Genomic DNA, 17,077 nt, shown 5'->3' with positions numbered 1-17,077 from the left:
GCGTCTTTGAAAAAGGAGCTTCTCTTAGAAGTGAGTTTTAATATTTATTATCTCAGTAGTAGGCGTTTGGTGCCAGGGTTTAACCAGGCTTTTTGTGTGCTAGTGCACCACTAATTCACACTCCTCACACCCAGGGACCACTTTTTTTTTTTTTTTAATTATTTATTTTTATTTAATGTGCATTGGTGTTTTTGCCATGGGTGTCAGCTCCCCTGAAACTGGGGCCACAGATAGCCGTGAGCTGCCATGTGGGTGCTGGGAACCGAACCCAGGTCCTCTGAAAGAACAGTCAGTACTCTCAACCGCTAAGCCATCTCTCCAGCCCCCACTTTTTTTTTTTTTAATATAACATAATTCTTTATTGATTCCTTGGGAATTTCTCATCATTTACCCCAGTCCCGTTTACCTCCCAGTCCCTTCGTATCTTCTCTTCACCCCTGAAACATCTCCCCCAAAAGAAACTTCCCCCTAAAATAAATCAATTAAAAGCAAAACAAACAAAATAACCCACCTCGCTCCTCCATCTTTTCAACACCTCTTCATTCATCCTAGTGGCATTGGGTGCTGCACCCTTTGTCTGATCAGCCCCACTCACAGTGTTCGTTGCAATGAGTCATTGATCTGGTTTAAGGCCTCTGGCACACCATTATCACTGGACCCTCACCAAAACTCCTCTTAGGTTTCCTGTCATTGCCTGAGTCATGGGGCTCCTGGGTTATCGTTCTGCAGGACCAGTCTCTCTACATATTCTATCAGGTCAAAATGGAGTAGATGTTAGGGTCGGCTAACCCAAGGCCCAGAATGTGGGTCTATGTGGTAGCTGAGGTGGTTGGTCTGGGCCACTGGGACCACCCTCCTCAGGTAAGGGGCAGAGCCAGCTCTCCTAGGCCCGTGTCATTGGGGCCAGGCCAGCCTGGCCCTTGGATTTTAACATGCATGGTTCCTATGATCCCCTATGGCAACATGGGCCCTGGACATCATCACAGACCCCAGCTGCAGCAAGAACATACCCAGACATGGCCCTTGGCTTGGCAGCAGCTCAGGCCCGGATATTACCATGGTCCCAGTGGCAGCAGCAAGGTCCTCAGATGACTGTTTAGACCCCTGGAATTCGCACAGCCCTCAATGGTAACAGGAGCCGTGGATATCAACTCAGACTCTGGCTGCTGTTGCGCCATGGAAAGAAACCACAAATTTTTTTCATTTATTTTTTTATTGTTTAAAATTAATTAATTTATTTTTCTATTATCAGCTTGATACAGTTTGTATTCTTAATAGTGAGATGTTTCATTGAGGCTTGCCCAGTAATTGAGTAAAACTGAAATTTATTATAAGCCACAGTCGTCATAGGGACCTCCATGCTATATATATATATAGCCTCCATGGTTCTGTGGTTTGTGATCTGATTGTTCTTTATTTTATATCTAGAATCCACTTATGAGTGAGTACATATCATGTTTGTCTTTCTGGGTTTGGGTTACCTTACTCAGGATGTTTTTTTCTAGTTCCATCCATTTGCCTGCAAATTTCATGCTTTCATTTTTTTTTCTCTGCTGAGTAGTACTCCATTGTGTATATGTACCACATTTTCTTCATCCATTCTTCAATTGACAGGCATCTAGGTTGTTTCCAGGTTCTGGCTACTACAAATAGTGCTGCTATGAACATAGTTGAGCATGTATCTTTATGGTATGAATCAGCATTCCTTGGGTATATGCCCAAGAGTGGTATGGCTGGGTCTTGAGGTAGTTCAATTCCTAATTTTCTGAGAAACCGCCATACTGATTTCCACAGTGGTTGTACAAGCTTGCATTCCCACCAACAGTGGAGGAGTGTTCCCTTTGCTCCACATCCTCTCCAACATTGACTGTCATTGGTGTTTTTGATCATAGCCATTCTGACAGGTGTAAGGTGGTATCTCAGAGTCGTTTTGATTTGCATTTCTCTGATGATTAAGGTTGTTGAGCATTTCTTTAAATGTCTTTCAACCATTTGTGATTCTTGTTTTGTGAATTCTCTGTTTAGCTATTTAGCCCATTTTTTAATTGGATTGTTTAGTATTTTGATGACTAGTTTCTTGAGTTCTTTATATACTGTGGAGATCAGTCCTCTGTCAGATGTGGGGTTGGTGAAGATCTTTTCCCATTCTGTTGGCTGTCTTTTTGTCTTATTGACCGTGTCTTTCGCCCTGCAAAAGCTTCTCAATTTTCAGAGGTGCCATTTATTAATTGTTGTGCTCAGGGTCTGTGCTGTTGGTGTTATATTTAGGAAATGATCTCCAGTGCCAATGCGTTCAAGAGTGCTTCCTACTTTCTTTTCTATTAAGTTTAGTCTAACTGGATTTATGTTGAGGTCCTTGATCCACTTGGACTTGAGTTTTGTGCATGGTGACAGATATGGATCTATTTATAATCTTTTACATATTGACATCCAGTTATGCCAGCACCATTTGTTAAAGATACTTTCTTTTTTCCATTGTATAGTTTTGGCTTCTTTGTCAAAAACCAGGTGTTCATATGTGCATGGATTAATGTCAGGGTCTTCAGTTCGATTCCATTGGTCCGTATGTCGGTTTTTATACCAGTACCAAGCTGTTTTTATTACTATAGCTCTATAGTAGAGTTTGAGGTCAGGGATGGTGATGCCTCCAAAGGTTGCTTCATCGTATAGGATTCTTTTAGCTATCCTGGGTCTTTTGTTTTTCCATATGAAGTTGAGTATTTTTCTTTCCAAGTCTGTGAAGAATTGTGTTGGGATTTTGATTGGGATTGCGTTGAATCTGTAGATTGTTTTTGGTAAGATTGCCATTTTTACTATGTTAATCCTACCTATCCATGAGCATGGGAGATCCTTCCATTTTCTGATATCTTCTTCAATTTCTTTCTTTAGAGATTTAAAGTTCTTATCCAAAAGGTCCTTCACTTGTTTAGTTAGTGTTATCCCAAGGCATTTTATATTATTTGTGGCTATTGTAAAGGGTGATGTTTCTCTGACCTCTTTCTCATACCTTTATCATTTGTGTGTAGGAGGGCTACTGATTTTTTTTTTTTTTTTTTTGAGTTGATCTTGTATCCTGCCACTTTACTGAAGGAGTTTATCAGCTGTAGGAGTTTCCTGGTAGTTTTTGGGGTCACTTATGTATACTATCATATCATCTGCAAATAGTGAAAGTTTGACTTCTTCCTTTCCAATTTGTATCCCTTTGATCTCCTTTTGTTGTCTTATTGCTCTAGCTAGAACTTCTAGTACTATATTGAATAGATATGGGGAGAGTGGACAGCCTTGTCTTGTTCCTGAATTTAGTGGTATCACTTTGAGTTTCTCTCCGTTTAATTTGATGTTTGCTGTTGGCTTGCTATTAATTGCCTTTATTATATTTAGGAATGCAGGAACCACATTTTTAAGAAAAGATAATGTGGTGATGCAGCAGCCTTTACATGACTGTGGCTTAAAGTCCAGAAAGAAATGACTGAAGTGTTTGAGTTCTTGTTTGTATAAGGTAGACTTTTCTTGGTTATGGTTACTGTGGTTGGCAGTAATGACAGGAGATGAGAATCAGGGCATTCATGATAGAACCCATGAGAAGCTGTGCACCTTCAGATGAGAAATTTCCCACAATCTTCTGGAAACTTGATCTTCAAATTTTATTTTATGTGTATGAGTGTTTTGTCTGAATGTATGTTTATGTGCTATGTTTGTACTTGGTGCCCACAAAGGTCAGAAGAGGGCATTGGACACCCTGGAACTGGAGTTATTGGTGGTTGTGAGCCACCCTGTGGATGCTGGGAACCAGACTTGGTTCTTCTGCAAGACCAGCATGTGTTCTTAACCATTGAGCCATCTCTCTAGCCCCCCGAGGGAGCTTTCTTGATCACTGGCTCTCTGTTCTTTTCCAGACACTGTGTATCCTAGCCAACATAGCAGATGGGACAACAGCGAAAGAACTTATTATGACCAATGATGACATCCTGCAGAAAATCAAATATTACATGGTAAGCCTTAGTGCCTTTTACTGCAGAACTAGAAGACAAGGTCTGTAGCATTGCAGCTCTAAACAAACTGTGCAGAAGAATGCTCACTACTCTGTAACACATTCAAAGAGTTTGGATCCTGAACTGTAAAAAGCAAGCCCAATTCCTAGAAACGTGCTGTGGGCACTGTTAGCACTACCACCCAGCTCCCACCCTGGCTGTTTGCCCTCCACCTCCCTCTTACTGAAGACTTGGGCTCTTGGTTCTCAGCCCTGTCTCTCTCAGATCTCTCAGTCCTGTGGGGTATGAGTCCTCTAGACAGCTGGTACCTTACTTCTTTGACATGTTTACTTCCAAACACACAGCCTGCCACCTACTGCTGGGTCATGTTGTCACCATGGGACACTGTCAGGTCAGCACCAAAATCTGATCCTAAATACCTCCATCTCTTTTCATTTTGTCCATTTTCACAACAGCATTTCAACCATGAAGGATGTCTCCCCGCTCCTTCCTCGAGCAAAGCTGTCTTCTTTTCACTGGACGTTTCATAGTTAATAATTACATAGAAATTTAAATGCACAGAAACGAGCTGGATGATTGGTGTTTACAAACCCAGTCTTGTGTCCTTCCTTAATTCTTTCATAAGCTGTGCCTCCATTCTACCCAGAATAGGTTCATACTTTTTTGCTTGAAGATCTTTTAAGCTTAACTCTCCAGTCCCTATTGCTTTGTGTTGCCTTACTCTTCATTGTACTAAAAGAACAGAAGACAAAATCCACATAGCCCGACACCCCCAGCTCCTTTGATCAAATTCTTGGCCTCTTACAAAGGCCTGGTAAGTACTCGGTGGTACACCTGATTCATTTCATCCCCCTTGCCTTTGTTCACTATGTGGCTGCCTTCTAGCTCCTAAATGAAGTCACATTTTTTCCTACCTGAGGTCCTTTATCCATTCTGACTTCTCCACCAGGGACACTTCTTTCTCTAACTCCCCACCCGTCTATCTCAGCTGAGCTGGTCCTTCATCTCTGGGCCCCCTCTTGTGTGCATTGTTTTCTTCAGAGCGGTTCAGTCCATGTAGTGACATAGTTCTGTGTGTCTACTGTCCCTGTCAAAGTGAGGACTGAGGCACATGTGCACCATTTTATTTCTACCACCTTCATAGTGCCCGGCCCAAATACCTACTCGGTGTTCGTTGAGTAAAAACCTACACTTGAACCGGTAATTCCCTTGTCTTTTCATCACCACATAGTGTCTTCTGTCTTTTGAAAGTTCCCCTAGTGGTAGAACATCTCCAGTGCACATGCACTGGGCTCACTCCGCAGCACCGGAAGGAAGGAGCTTGACCTCACCACCTCTGTTCACTGAGTCATCAAGGTATACACCAGTTTCCCACTGCTATTCAAAACCCCCTTTTTCTAAAAGCATCTTCTGCATATTCTCACTCCTTTCTTGCCTTCACAGTTGCTCCAACCTACTTAGTCTGGCTTCATCCTCATCACTCAACTGCAGCTATTCTAGTGAAGGTCACTGGTGACTTCTGTGATGCCCAGTCTGAAAGCTATTTTCCTTCCTTATACTCCCTACCGAGAGCTGACTTGAACACAGCCAGCTGTTTCCTCCTAGAGACATCCCTTCCTCTTGGCTTCCCTGACACCATACCCCAGACAGTCCCTTCTCCCGTCTGCTCTCCTGCGGTTGCTGGTCTGCAACTCTGGTTGCACACTAGAGCCTCCTAAGGAGCTCTCACGGTTTGCTTTCTCCTTGCCCTCCCAAGATTGTCATCTAATAAAAAAGCCAAGGATATGACTTAGTTACCCAGGTTTTTAAGTTATTCTTATGTATGAGATAGAGGAAAACCACTGGCCTAACGGACTCTCATCTCTGCCATTGTTTGTTTTCCATCTCTGAGTAATTTTATTTTGTATCCAAAGCCTGGCCCTCCTTTCAGGACTCTGGACTTGGTACCCTCCTGCCTGCTTGGCACCTTCTTGTGCTGTCTGACAGCGTTTGGGGTTCTTCCTAAGTCAGTGTCTCCTAAATTTACACGTCTCCTCTGCCATCTCCTCCAGTGCTCAAATCAGATGCTACTTTGATTTCTCCAGCCATGTTCACACATTTGTCTAGATTATCAGCAAGTCCTGTGAACCCTTTCTCAAAAACCAGTTTTGACTCTGTTCACATCTTCCCATTGCTGCTTCCTCCACTGGAGTCCATGCCTTTGCATCTCCTGTCTGATTGCCTATATGGTAGTGGTAGCCTTAGAACTATATCCAGTCCCCTCAACCAAGGTGACACTCTGAAAGTGTCAGTCAGATCTTGTCTCTTGCACACCTTCAGGGGCTTCCTCTGAATTCTGAGTGGAACCCACAGTCCCTACTCTAGCCTACAACTCTTTGAATGTACACCCATCAGATCCCCTCAGACGGTTTCTTTTTGGAGCTCATAGCCCTGTGATGTTTCGACACCTAGCTTCTTCCTTTTCTTTAAGTCTCTGTTTAAACGTTGCCTCTTTCGAAGAGAGCTTCTGTGCATACTCACTAAGCCGAGTTCCTACCACTCCAGCCCCCTTGTTACTGAGTGAGTGACAAATTGATTTCTTGCTGTAAGTCCATTTGTTCAGTTGACTCGCTTTAGCCTGACGCTGGAAGCAGGTGACAGGTTTTATTCTCTTGGTTTAATGAGCCCACAGTGAATATGTCTTTAAAACTATTGACAAGCAAAAGAAGAATAACCAAAAAATTCTAGTGAAGGAAGCCATGCCTAGTTCTTTGATTTATTATTTATTTTTAATGATTTGGTTGGTTGGTTGGTTTTGGTTTTTTGAGACAGGATTTTTCTGTGTAACAGCCTTTGCTGTCCTGGAACTTGATCTGTAGACCAGGCTGTTCTCAAACTCACAGAGATCCTTCTGCCTTTGCCTCCAAAGTGCTGGGATTAAAGGCATGCACCACCACGCCTGACTGATTTTTTAAATTTATTTCTTTAATTTTGTGTGTGTGTGTGTGTGTGTGTGTGTGTGTGTGTGTGTGTGTGTGAGTGATTGAGTGTATGTATATGCACTACATGTGTGCCTAGTGCCTTCAGAGGTCAGAAGAGGGGCATTGGATCTCATGGAACTGGAGGTATAGGCAGTTGTGAGCTGCCATGTGAGTGCTGGGAATCAAGTCTGCATCCTCTGGAAGAGCAGCTGGGAATCAAGTCTGCGTCCTCTGGAAGAGCAATCAGTGCTTTTGTCTGCTGGGCCATCTCTCCAGCCCTTATTTACGACCTTTAAAATGGACAAGCAAGGAAATAATATGAAGGTTGTTTACTATTTAGAGTCATCTTTCATCTAGGAGAAAACAGTCTATAAGGATAAACAATCCAGCTTAACCTGGAGAGGTTGCACTTATAGTACATATTGGAAAATAAGGAAGAATCATGTGTTAGAGTATGAAGCTCCTCAGTCATAGTTGTGACATTTGAGAAGTCAGGTAGCAGTTTGATCTAGTTCTTTGGGATATTCATGTAGAAATAAGATAATTCAATTATTCCAGAAGCCAGATGTATTCTGTCACGCTTACTTTGAGCAAGTAGCATCAGGAAAATAAACTATTTATAAAGTGTGCTTAAATCTGATTGTTCATGAACTTCCTGACCATAGCTTCATTTCCTATCCCAGAGGAATTATTGGACTACTTGAGCAAGATAGTAACTGAAGAGCTAATATGAAGGCTACTTCCAGTTCATCACTGCCAGTGACTAAGAGAACACAGGCTAGTCGACAGTGTAGAGCTGTTAGGTACCTTCGTTTCTGGGCACATGCATTAAAGCACAATTTCTCACCCATGACCTCAGGGCTATTTTGCAATAGCTAGGTTGTAAAAATCAACCAGAATCCACTGGATGCACTTTTAAAATTTTGTGTCTTAGCAAGAGTTGCTCTCTTCAGTTGGCCAGATTTCCCACCATTTCCCATTGCTTTTAGCCTGACCTTTATTTTCTTTAATGGTAACTTTTAGTTCCTCAGGCTTATGGCCTCTGGTTCAGAACTGTAGGCTCTTGGAATTACCTGTGGTATGTCACGAGAAAAATGATGTGCAGTAAAATTACCCCCATTTTGATTTTTATTCCTTTTCTACGTCACTAGGGTCATTCCCATGTCAAACTGCAGCTTGCCGCTATGTTTTGTATATCAAACCTCATATGGAATGAAGAAGAAGGTAAGATATTGGTAAAGTTTGCTCCAAAGAAAATTTTGCAAGGAAATATTTACATAGGTAAAGCAGATCCCTCTCCAGGAAGCCTGGAGCTTCCTTCCTATCCTTACCCCTTGTAATCTAGTACCAGGATGGCTTGAAGTATGGGGGTAAGGGCTATAATTCAGCAGCAAGCATCTGGCTCACTTAGGTTAATACTATTGATTCTCACAGCAAGAAGTCTCTGTAATATTAGGAACCAGCTAGTCCAACTGGGTCTTTCCTTTTGAGTGAGGATGCACATTTAGAAACGATGCAGATAACATGATGGCAAAGAGGGCATGCGTGAGGCGGTGCAGAGACCAGTGGGTAATGAGCCTTCTTGGGTGAAAGGTTCTTCCCTAAGCTGCAGATTCACGTTTTACACTAGGCCAGTTAAGTCAGAGGCAGGCTCTAGGAATGGACGTTCTTTGTGCTTCCTGGGTTTCTCTTTATGGAACCAGGGTAGGAGTCAGATTGCAGAGAGCTCTGAGTCTCACCTCCAGGTTGGCTACATTAAAACTACCTAGGAAAGCCTATGAGTACAGTTTCTGGAGCCTGTTCCTAGAGAGTCTGGGCCACTGGGTGTAGAGAGGGTGGTGCATGCATGAGTCACTTGGTCATTTAGTGGGGGAAGAAACTCCAGGGAGCTTCATGTACTTCACATTCAGAATATTATAGAACAAAATGCAAGGAAGCAAAACCAGATATAATGCACAGGCCTTGGTACCAAGGGTTGTATGTGACCCCGGACATCAAAACCAGGCTTCAGGCTGGTAGTCTAATTGGAAGACAGAACAGAGCAGTCTGGGATTAGAAATGCCACATGTGCTATCTATCACAGAGGCAGCAAGAAGTGCTGGGAGGGTCAAGGAGTAAACAACAGAATAGGAAAGTGTTCCTGCCAGAAACTGTTGGTTTGTCCTTAAAAGCTGGTTCCTAGTGACACGGGGTCTTAGGCCAGGCCAAAGAGTGTGCCTGACTCCAAAGTCCATGCAAGAGTTAACTCATCCGCAGAACCCAGGGTGGACTTGAAGGAACGGGGTTCAAGAGGCAGGGAAGACAGGTAGAAGGCTGTGAGGAAGTTCAGGCATGAAGGAATTATGGTACATGAGGATGGTAGGGGACAGAAGGGTTGGAGTGAGCGACTCTGGTAAAGCTAGAGGAGAACAGTGTCCTCCATCATGTTCCAGTAACCTAGTAGTTTCAATCTTTTAGGTTCACAGGAACGTCAGGATAAATTACGAGATATGGGCATTGTAGATATTCTTCACAAACTGAGTCAGTCGCCGGACTCAAACCTTTGTGACAAGTGAGTATTGACATAATGGCTTTGGGCCATCCTCAGTCCTGTTGTGAAAGGTTTGAGCTGTTTTAGTAGCCCATGCAGCCACCCTTTAAGATGTCTCAGATTGTTGTCCTTCAGTTTTAACTGAACCAGCAGTTGTATTTGATTTTTTATATGTGTTTATGTATGTATGAGGGTGGGTGCATGTGTACCAGGGCACGTGTGTGGAGGTAGGACAACTTGTTTGGGTCTCTTCTTCCATCATGTGGGTGTAGAGACAGTGGTCAAACTCACGTAAACACTCATTGGTTCAGAGTTTCATTGAGCTCTGCCTTGTGCCATTGCGCAGGGAGCCTCTGTCTCCGGGAGCTTACCACTCCTTGGAGGGACAAGAGGTAGAGTCAAAGCTCCAAGAACCAAGAGATGCTTTTCCTCTACTCTTACAACAGCCTTCATGTTCCTGCTCACTTCTGAGAATAATAGCTGGGAACTTCTGCTCTTTTACTCTCTATATGTTAAGATAGCTCAGAGCCGGGCAGTGGTGGTGTATGCCTTTAATCCCAGCAACTGAGAGGCAACAGGCAGATCTCTGTGAGTTCGAGGCCAGCCTGGTCTACAGAGTGAGTTATAGGACAGGCTCCAAAGCCACACATAGACACCCTGTCTCAAACAAAACAAAACAAAACAAAACAAAACAAAAAAATCCCAGAAGCCCTCATGCCTTCATATCTGGCTCTGCCTTTCACATTTATCCCTTTCTCATGTCCAGCCCATAATGTAGCCATCCCTGCTTGCTTACAATGTCATACCTTCAGGCATTACACATTCTGTCCCATGTGATTGGCCACCTTGGTTGTCTCCCCTTCATGTCTCAAACATTGTTTAGTGTTTTTCAAAAATGACCCACTATATATTCCACTATCTCCACTGTTTTAGGTTTGATTATAAAAAGATGAATAACTTAGTGAAGTCCTTGCTTGTGTTCAACTTAGATCCTAATACAAAAGTCAGACACTAAACAAATAGATATAGATCAGGTGATGGCAGGAACCATAAGAAATAAAGAACATTTCTTAACAAATAGATATAGATCAGGTGATGGAAGGAACCATAAGAAATAAAGAACATTTCTTTCATATTGTGTAGCCCGAAAAGGTCTCTCTGAGGGTGTGGTGTCTCATCATAGGCCTGCTTGAAATGAGAGAGTGCCTTACAGAATTTAGAGGGAGAATATTCTAGGCAGGGAGCCCAGTTAGTTCAAAAGCTCTGAGGTACAGGGGTGAATTTCATATGCTGAAGACTAGATATACAAGAAGAGCAATAGAGCTGGAGAAAAGTAACGAAGGGGCATGATCATAGTGGGAGGGCCAGATCTCACCAGATCTCAAAGAGTTGTCCAGGCTCTGTGTAAGCTTTTAGGAAGGACCCCTAGTAATAAGGACTCAGGCTTTTTTATGGAAGGCAGTTGTTAGAGAGCTTTGGGGGAAGGAGACAGGAGCAAGTCTGCAGGACTTGCTATGGAGTCTTAGAATAAGAGCAAAGGAAAGTACCTAGGTTTGACCTGAACAGTGGGGGAGAGGGCATTATGTTTACCAAGATGATGGGGATGCGGGGGAGTTAGGTGGATAGACAGAATTGAATTCTTGTTTGTGTATGCTGACTTTAGGGTGCCTGTTTGATATCCAAGGACTCAGGAAAATGTGACTGGTGTAAATTTGAATGGTGTTCAAACATGGAACTGGAGAAAGTCACTGAAGCAGAGAGTAAGAACAAGATGAGGGAGAATGCTAAGAACCGAGATCCAGGACCTGTCAACATTTATGACAGATGAGAAAACTCCAGGAAGAGAGCAGACGGGACAACTTGTGGGTTAGGCAGATATGCAGGCGTGTAGGTGTCCTGAAAGCAAGGGGAGAAATGCCCAGTGGTCGCTATTCTTCCTCCTGACCTTCCATTTCTAAGAAGCCATGCCTCCTCCGTGACCACGTCAGCACCTCCTCTGCTCCCATAGTACCTGTAGAACTCTCACACTGTCTTAGTTATCAGTGTGTCCAGTGATTCTAGACTCCCGAAGTTTCCAGAGCAGGCTGGGCTTCTGCCTCTCTGAAGCTTATTGTCCCATAGGTTAGGGGAGATGAGTCTGAGTAATTGGTAGCCCCAGGTGCCAATCATGTGAGCATAGGAACAAAGGCAAGTGAGGTCGGCCACATGCTGCAGGCTGGAGTCTTGGCCTTCCCTCCATGGCTGCTGGCTTAACTGGTGGGCTTTGGCAGCCCACCTCTCTGACTGAGAGCCAGGCTGCTAATTGAGAGTTCTGCTTAGATTTGCTTGGAAGAGAAAACCTACGTAAAATTGTCTTTGGGGGATCTAGAGTTCAAAGAAAGGCCTCATCAACGTGAACTGGAATAGATTTGGGTTCTGGCCTGTATTGATTTAGGCCAAGCTGGTGCTGTTTCTCCAAATTTGTGTGGCATGTAAGTTTTGGGATTCCACTTGCCACACACAAATCCCTATTAAAAGAAAAGGGAGCTGTCTGGGATTGGGGGCGCTCACGTGTGATCTCAGCACCCAGGAAGCTGAGAAGAGGATCGTGGGTTTGAGCCCAGCCTTGGCTGTAGTGCAAGCTGGTTCACATGGCAAGAGAAAAAAAAATCCTGCCTGCCTTAAGGAAGAGAAAAAAATCCAAGGAGTGAGCTCCTCAGCCTGTCTGTCCTCTAAAGACTCCTTAGATAAAATGTAGTAGAAACAGTGAACGTACACTCTGGAGCCCCCAAGAAGTCAAACAGCCTGCTAGGAATAGAAAGACCGAACAGTTGAATCAGCAGGTTCACTTGTTATTTGGGTGAGAGGTCAGGGTCTCACCCTGTGGCCCAGGCTGGCCTGGAACTCGTGTTCCTTCTCCTGACTTCACCTCTGTAGTGCTGTTATAGATACGCACCACCACATGGACTGAATAAAGACTGAGACAGGATTTTGATAAAGACCATCATGTATACATAATGACATAGCACAGTGAAGTCTGCCAACCAGACAAGGCAATTCTTGGGCTCTACTTCAAAAACACCTGTAATCTCAACACAGGAGCATGCATAGGAAGATCCTTTCGAGTTCAAGGCCAAAAGAGGTGACATAGTAAGTTCTAGGCCAGCCTAGAGTCCAGAGAGAGTGACTGTCAAAAACACAGAAGAACAAACACAAAACTCATAAGACTATACCTTTGACTTGACAGTAGCAGCTGTCCTTGAGTCTGTTAGTACCACTTTGATCAACTAATGGCAACTACCAATTTGGGCCTTTTCTTTCTTTAAGTTAGGCAGGGAGACCATTTCTGAGGACAGACTTCCTAACTCCACAGTTGTGTCTTCTTTGTAGCCTGACAGACTTTAACCTTCATAGTTCTGAGGCAGCTTCGCCTGACAGGCTCATGTCTGTCAGGTGCCTCAGCACCTTGGCCTGGGTCAGCTTCCCAGTGTCCACCTCTAGCCCTAGGTATTGCTACATACAATCCACACAGCAGTACGAACAAGTCAGATTTCCAGATCCACCCCAACTGTAGGAACATCGTAGAGCTGTCCAAAGAACCCAGGGGGAAATGGGAAAATGTTGAGTGCCCCATGAAGGAGGTGCTCAGCAGAGCTTAACACAGCTCCCTCTCAACTACCACTAGCCACAGACGGTTTTCCCTCAGCTGCAGTTGTGAGATGGTGGCTAACGGGAACTTTGTGATTTCAGGGCAAAGACGGCGCTGCAGCAGTACCTGGCATGATGGGCGCGCCCTGGGCACCTGCGAGCACCCCACACCTTGGTTTAAGGAAGTACGGGAGCTAGCCTCATTTGACTCCTTCTATTTGCACACGTCACCTTGGACTGCAGGGAGCTGTTTGCAAAGCAGTTTAGTAGGCTTAGATCTCAAATTCATCTTGAGAACCGTTTTTGAGGTAGTAATTTCCTCAGAGGATTATTGTGTTTGTTTTGTTTTGTTTCTGAGCTACCTGGACTCTTTATTAGAACAATCAATCATTTTCCTTTGGACCTACAATTTTTTGCCTATGCTGCAGCCACTTTGTGAGCAAGAATGAGTGTGTGTGTGTGTGTGTGTGTGTGTGTGTGTGTGTGTGTGTGTGTGTGTGTGCACGCACATATGTGAGTTAGAATGAATGGCTGTGTGGGTGAGGGATACCTCAGATTTTTCTTTTCTTATTTTGTGTGAAAATCTCTTTTCTACAGATTTTCCAGGGTTTAAGCATTGCTTGCTGTATAAAAAAACTTTACTGAATTATATACAGTTTGAATGAAATGTTATTTTAAAAGCAAAACAATTGTTTAGTGTTCCATAAAAGTTATGTTGAATTTTGGTCAGATGAATATTTGTAAGTAAAAAATATATGCATTTCTGAACCTCAACTTACATAGATTTTCTTTATAAAAACAAAAAAGAAAAAAAAAAGACAAAGAAAAGTTGGCTACAGTCGACCTGAATAACAGGCGCTGTACATGGTGCTGTGCAGATAGTAAGCTAGCCTCTTACTGCCGTCAATATTAGCAGGTACAAAGCCTTTGTTTTTGTTTTGTTTCATTTTGTTTTTTTCAGCCTAATTCAGTAAGTTCTCAGGCTTCCCAGTCAGAAGGAAGGTGGAATGGAGCAGAGTGAGGTAATAGTCCTTGTAGGTTTTTGACCCATCCAAGGGAGATAGAACTACTGATAGAGGAAGCCTAGGGGGGCTCAGGTGGGCTGCCTCTGACAGGCCTGGAGACCTGAGCCTCCCCACTTCCCGAAATCCTGTCATTAGTGTAGCAGTATCTGGCAGGGTTCAGAAACAGACCTGGAGAGCAGGTTGCCCCTTCCGGAAACAAGCCAGATCACTTCGTGCTTCCTGCAGCAGCATAGATCACTGTGAGACCAGCTTGTTCTGCAAACACATCCTGGAAAGCAGCAGCAAGATAGGAGCATCTTCCTTCTATCCTCCAGAAAGCTGCTTCCTGACCATCCCAGTGAAGGCCGCACAGTAGCTGGGGATGCCTGGCTGTTGTGCGTTCCTAGAATGAGATGGGAAGTCTTTTCCCAAATGAAGCTAAAATACTAAGTGTTGAGAGAAGGGAAGGGAATCTCCCCAGGATGACTGAAGATGACTTCTTTTTATTTTTATTTTTTTAATAATTTTTTGCTCTAACTTCTGGTCCCTTCAAGGTGAACTCAACAGAGGTAGAACTAGCCTTCCTTTTACTAGAAGGAAGTCAGAAGCATGGCAGGCAGGGTGTGAGGTCTGTGGTCCAGAAGCTTGCAGTGAGTGGGTACAGCTGCCAGGGTCCACATCCTCCCACCAGTCACTCCTGATGGGGTTGCTCACCTTCGAGCTGTCCCCTCACCAGCCTGCACCTTCCTTGGGAGACTTAAATGTGGTTGATTGCAAATGAATGTTTTTAAATGTATTTAATGCAATGTTTCCTGTTCTCCATATGACCACCCAAGATGCAGACACAGAGATTTCCAAATTGTTGGGTTTTTTTGTTTTTTTGTTTTTTTTGTTTTTTTTTTTTTCAGAATATTGCTGATTTAAAAGCTGTCACAGCAGAACTTGGGTTTTGTGCAGGTGTCAGAGTGCTAGTGTGAGAAAACTAGCTCAAAGGAAACCTAGTTTACTGGGAATGAAGCCTTATGAGGGCCTGCTCATTGCCACTTCTGGTGCTGAGACTGTACCCTTGGATAGCATTTTAACACAAAATGCTACAGCGTCAGTTTTAGGAAGTACCAGTAAATATAAAGAAACCAATAACACGTTGCTTGAGACAATCTTGAACCCAAATAGCATGAGAGGGCTGAAGACGCCTTGAACTCTGTGGATAAATCTTGCCTGTGGGTATAAGCAGTGGTCACATAAAAAGTGCTTTACTATAATTAACTTTTCTGATCTGAATGAAGGGAAATGTATTTATTAAAACAAAGCTGTCTGCTGCTCTATGCAGGTGCAGTGTTTGGTCAGCAAGGAAGTGGGAAAATGGGACATGGTCTTATGTCTACACCCAAGTTCTTACTGAAGCTTCTCGCTCTAATACTGCATTCTGTTTCTCCTTTGTGCCCTGATTGTAACCCAAAATTTATGAACTAGAAAAGAATGTCCAATTTAATAAGTTGCATTTTTTTTCCTTAAGCACTTTATTCAGAACAATATGTGTTCTTCTGGTAGTGTTTGGATAATATGATTTTAACACATGCTAATAAAAGCCAAGAAAAATCATGGCAACTTCTTAAAAGGAGTCTGTTTTCCAAATGACTGGAGCATAAGGAAATGGTAGAAGATGGTGTGGACTGGCTTTTAGAGGCTGTGATTTGTGGGAAGTGAAGGGCTGTGAGGTGGTTTTGCATTGTGGAATGGAGGTCAATAACCTCAAGCCAGTTATGGCTCTCAGAGGCACCTGCAGTAGTCTGAGGGTCCCTCTCTTTGTCCCCTGGCAAGGCTGCAGACCCTTTATGGGTACCCATTCCCAGCCACCAAGACCCACCCCCCAATCTGCTCTGTTGTATCTTCCCCTTCCTCTTACCTCCCTTGCCGGCACCTGCTGAAGTCAGACTGAGTCTGACAAATGACCGACTGCTGTCCTTCTGCAGGGGCACACAGCTGTTCCTCACTTCCATACTGAAGCGCTGCCCTCTGAATCTACGTCTTCCCACAGCTCTGCGCAAGGCCTCACTGGAAATAGAAACCCAGGGACACCTGCCCCAGAGCATGAGGACAGAGAAAGAGTGCCATGAGGTAGCTGTTAGGGGAAGAGAAGTTTGGTGGTGTGGATCTCTGGGGTGCCCAAAGTGACCAAAGGTGGAAGACCAGGTAGCCCCCTTTTTCATAACTTCCCTAGGGAAAATGTGCAAAGCCTGAGGAAGGGGACATTGTCTCTCCTTGTCTTAGTAGAGAGCCAGCAGAAGGGGTTCCAACATCTTCTAACTAGGGTAGGTCTTACCTTACCTTCTCTGAATGAGCAAAGGCTCATTCATTTACCCCATGACCTATCCTCAAGGAGAGCTGAGAGAACTCTAAGGCTATATGGTATAGAGGGCAGAGCCAGCCACTCTGTCTCTGCAGCTCCAGGCTCCTGTTTTTGCTGTTGCCAGGCCAGCGTGGCACTCACTGAGAGCAGGCCACAGCCAGCCCTTAGAGTGGAGCCCCTCCCAAGAATGCTGTCCCCTGAGAGTGGGCTGATCTTCATAGCCACTTAAGGGAGCCCCTTCCTCAACTCCATTCTTATTCCACGAATCCTACAGATTCTTAAAACAATGCAGTGCTGAGCACACAGCACGCTCAGGCCAGAGCAGTGAAGGAGTATGTCCCTATACTGCACCGTGCTCCCAGTGTCCAGCTTCGTCCTCCCCTCTGCCTCCTCGGAAGGGCTCAAACTGTCACACCAGCATCTCACCCTCAGGCCCAGGTCCCCACCCAGTCTTCCCTCTTCCCTGCTTTGAGAGACCTTGGTTGCTCCAGCTTTCCTCTTGCCAGAGATAAGGCCCCTAGCATCCTGACTTTGGGGAGATGAGGTAGCTGTCAGTTGGGCACACACCCTCCCATAGGTAGTTTGGAGCTGTAACTGATGCTTGTTGTGTGGAA

General features: G+C 44.2%; 1 protein-coding gene across 4 annotated transcripts in view; it reads left to right on the top strand.

The window, feature by feature from the left end:
• The window catches only part of Armc8 (armadillo repeat containing 8), a 112,135-nt gene extending 98,252 nt beyond the window's left edge, over positions 1-13,883 (top strand). For 2 of the 4 annotated variants that reach the window (XM_006975140.4, XM_015994052.3), the window contains 4 exons: positions 3,897-3,992; positions 8,104-8,176; positions 9,410-9,503; positions 13,212-13,883. In XM_006975140.4, coding sequence (XP_006975202.2) covers positions 3,897-3,992; positions 8,104-8,176; positions 9,410-9,503; positions 13,212-13,245 — 297 coding nt within the window. In that variant the 3' untranslated portion in view covers positions 13,246-13,883. The remainder of the gene's footprint in view (positions 1-3,896; positions 3,993-8,103; positions 8,177-9,409; positions 9,504-13,211) is intronic. The other 2 variants (XM_006975141.4, XM_076576894.1) reach the window with 1 other exon arrangement.
• Positions 13,884-17,077: the final 3,194 nt, after the last annotated feature.

This window comes from Peromyscus maniculatus, chromosome 7 (genome assembly GCF_049852395.1).
Source record: "Peromyscus maniculatus bairdii isolate BWxNUB_F1_BW_parent chromosome 7, HU_Pman_BW_mat_3.1, whole genome shotgun sequence".
Lineage (NCBI taxonomy): Eukaryota > Metazoa > Chordata > Mammalia > Rodentia > Cricetidae > Peromyscus > Peromyscus maniculatus.
The sequence above is the reverse complement of the archived record's forward strand: the minus strand, read 5'-3'. Positions and strand labels throughout refer to the sequence as shown.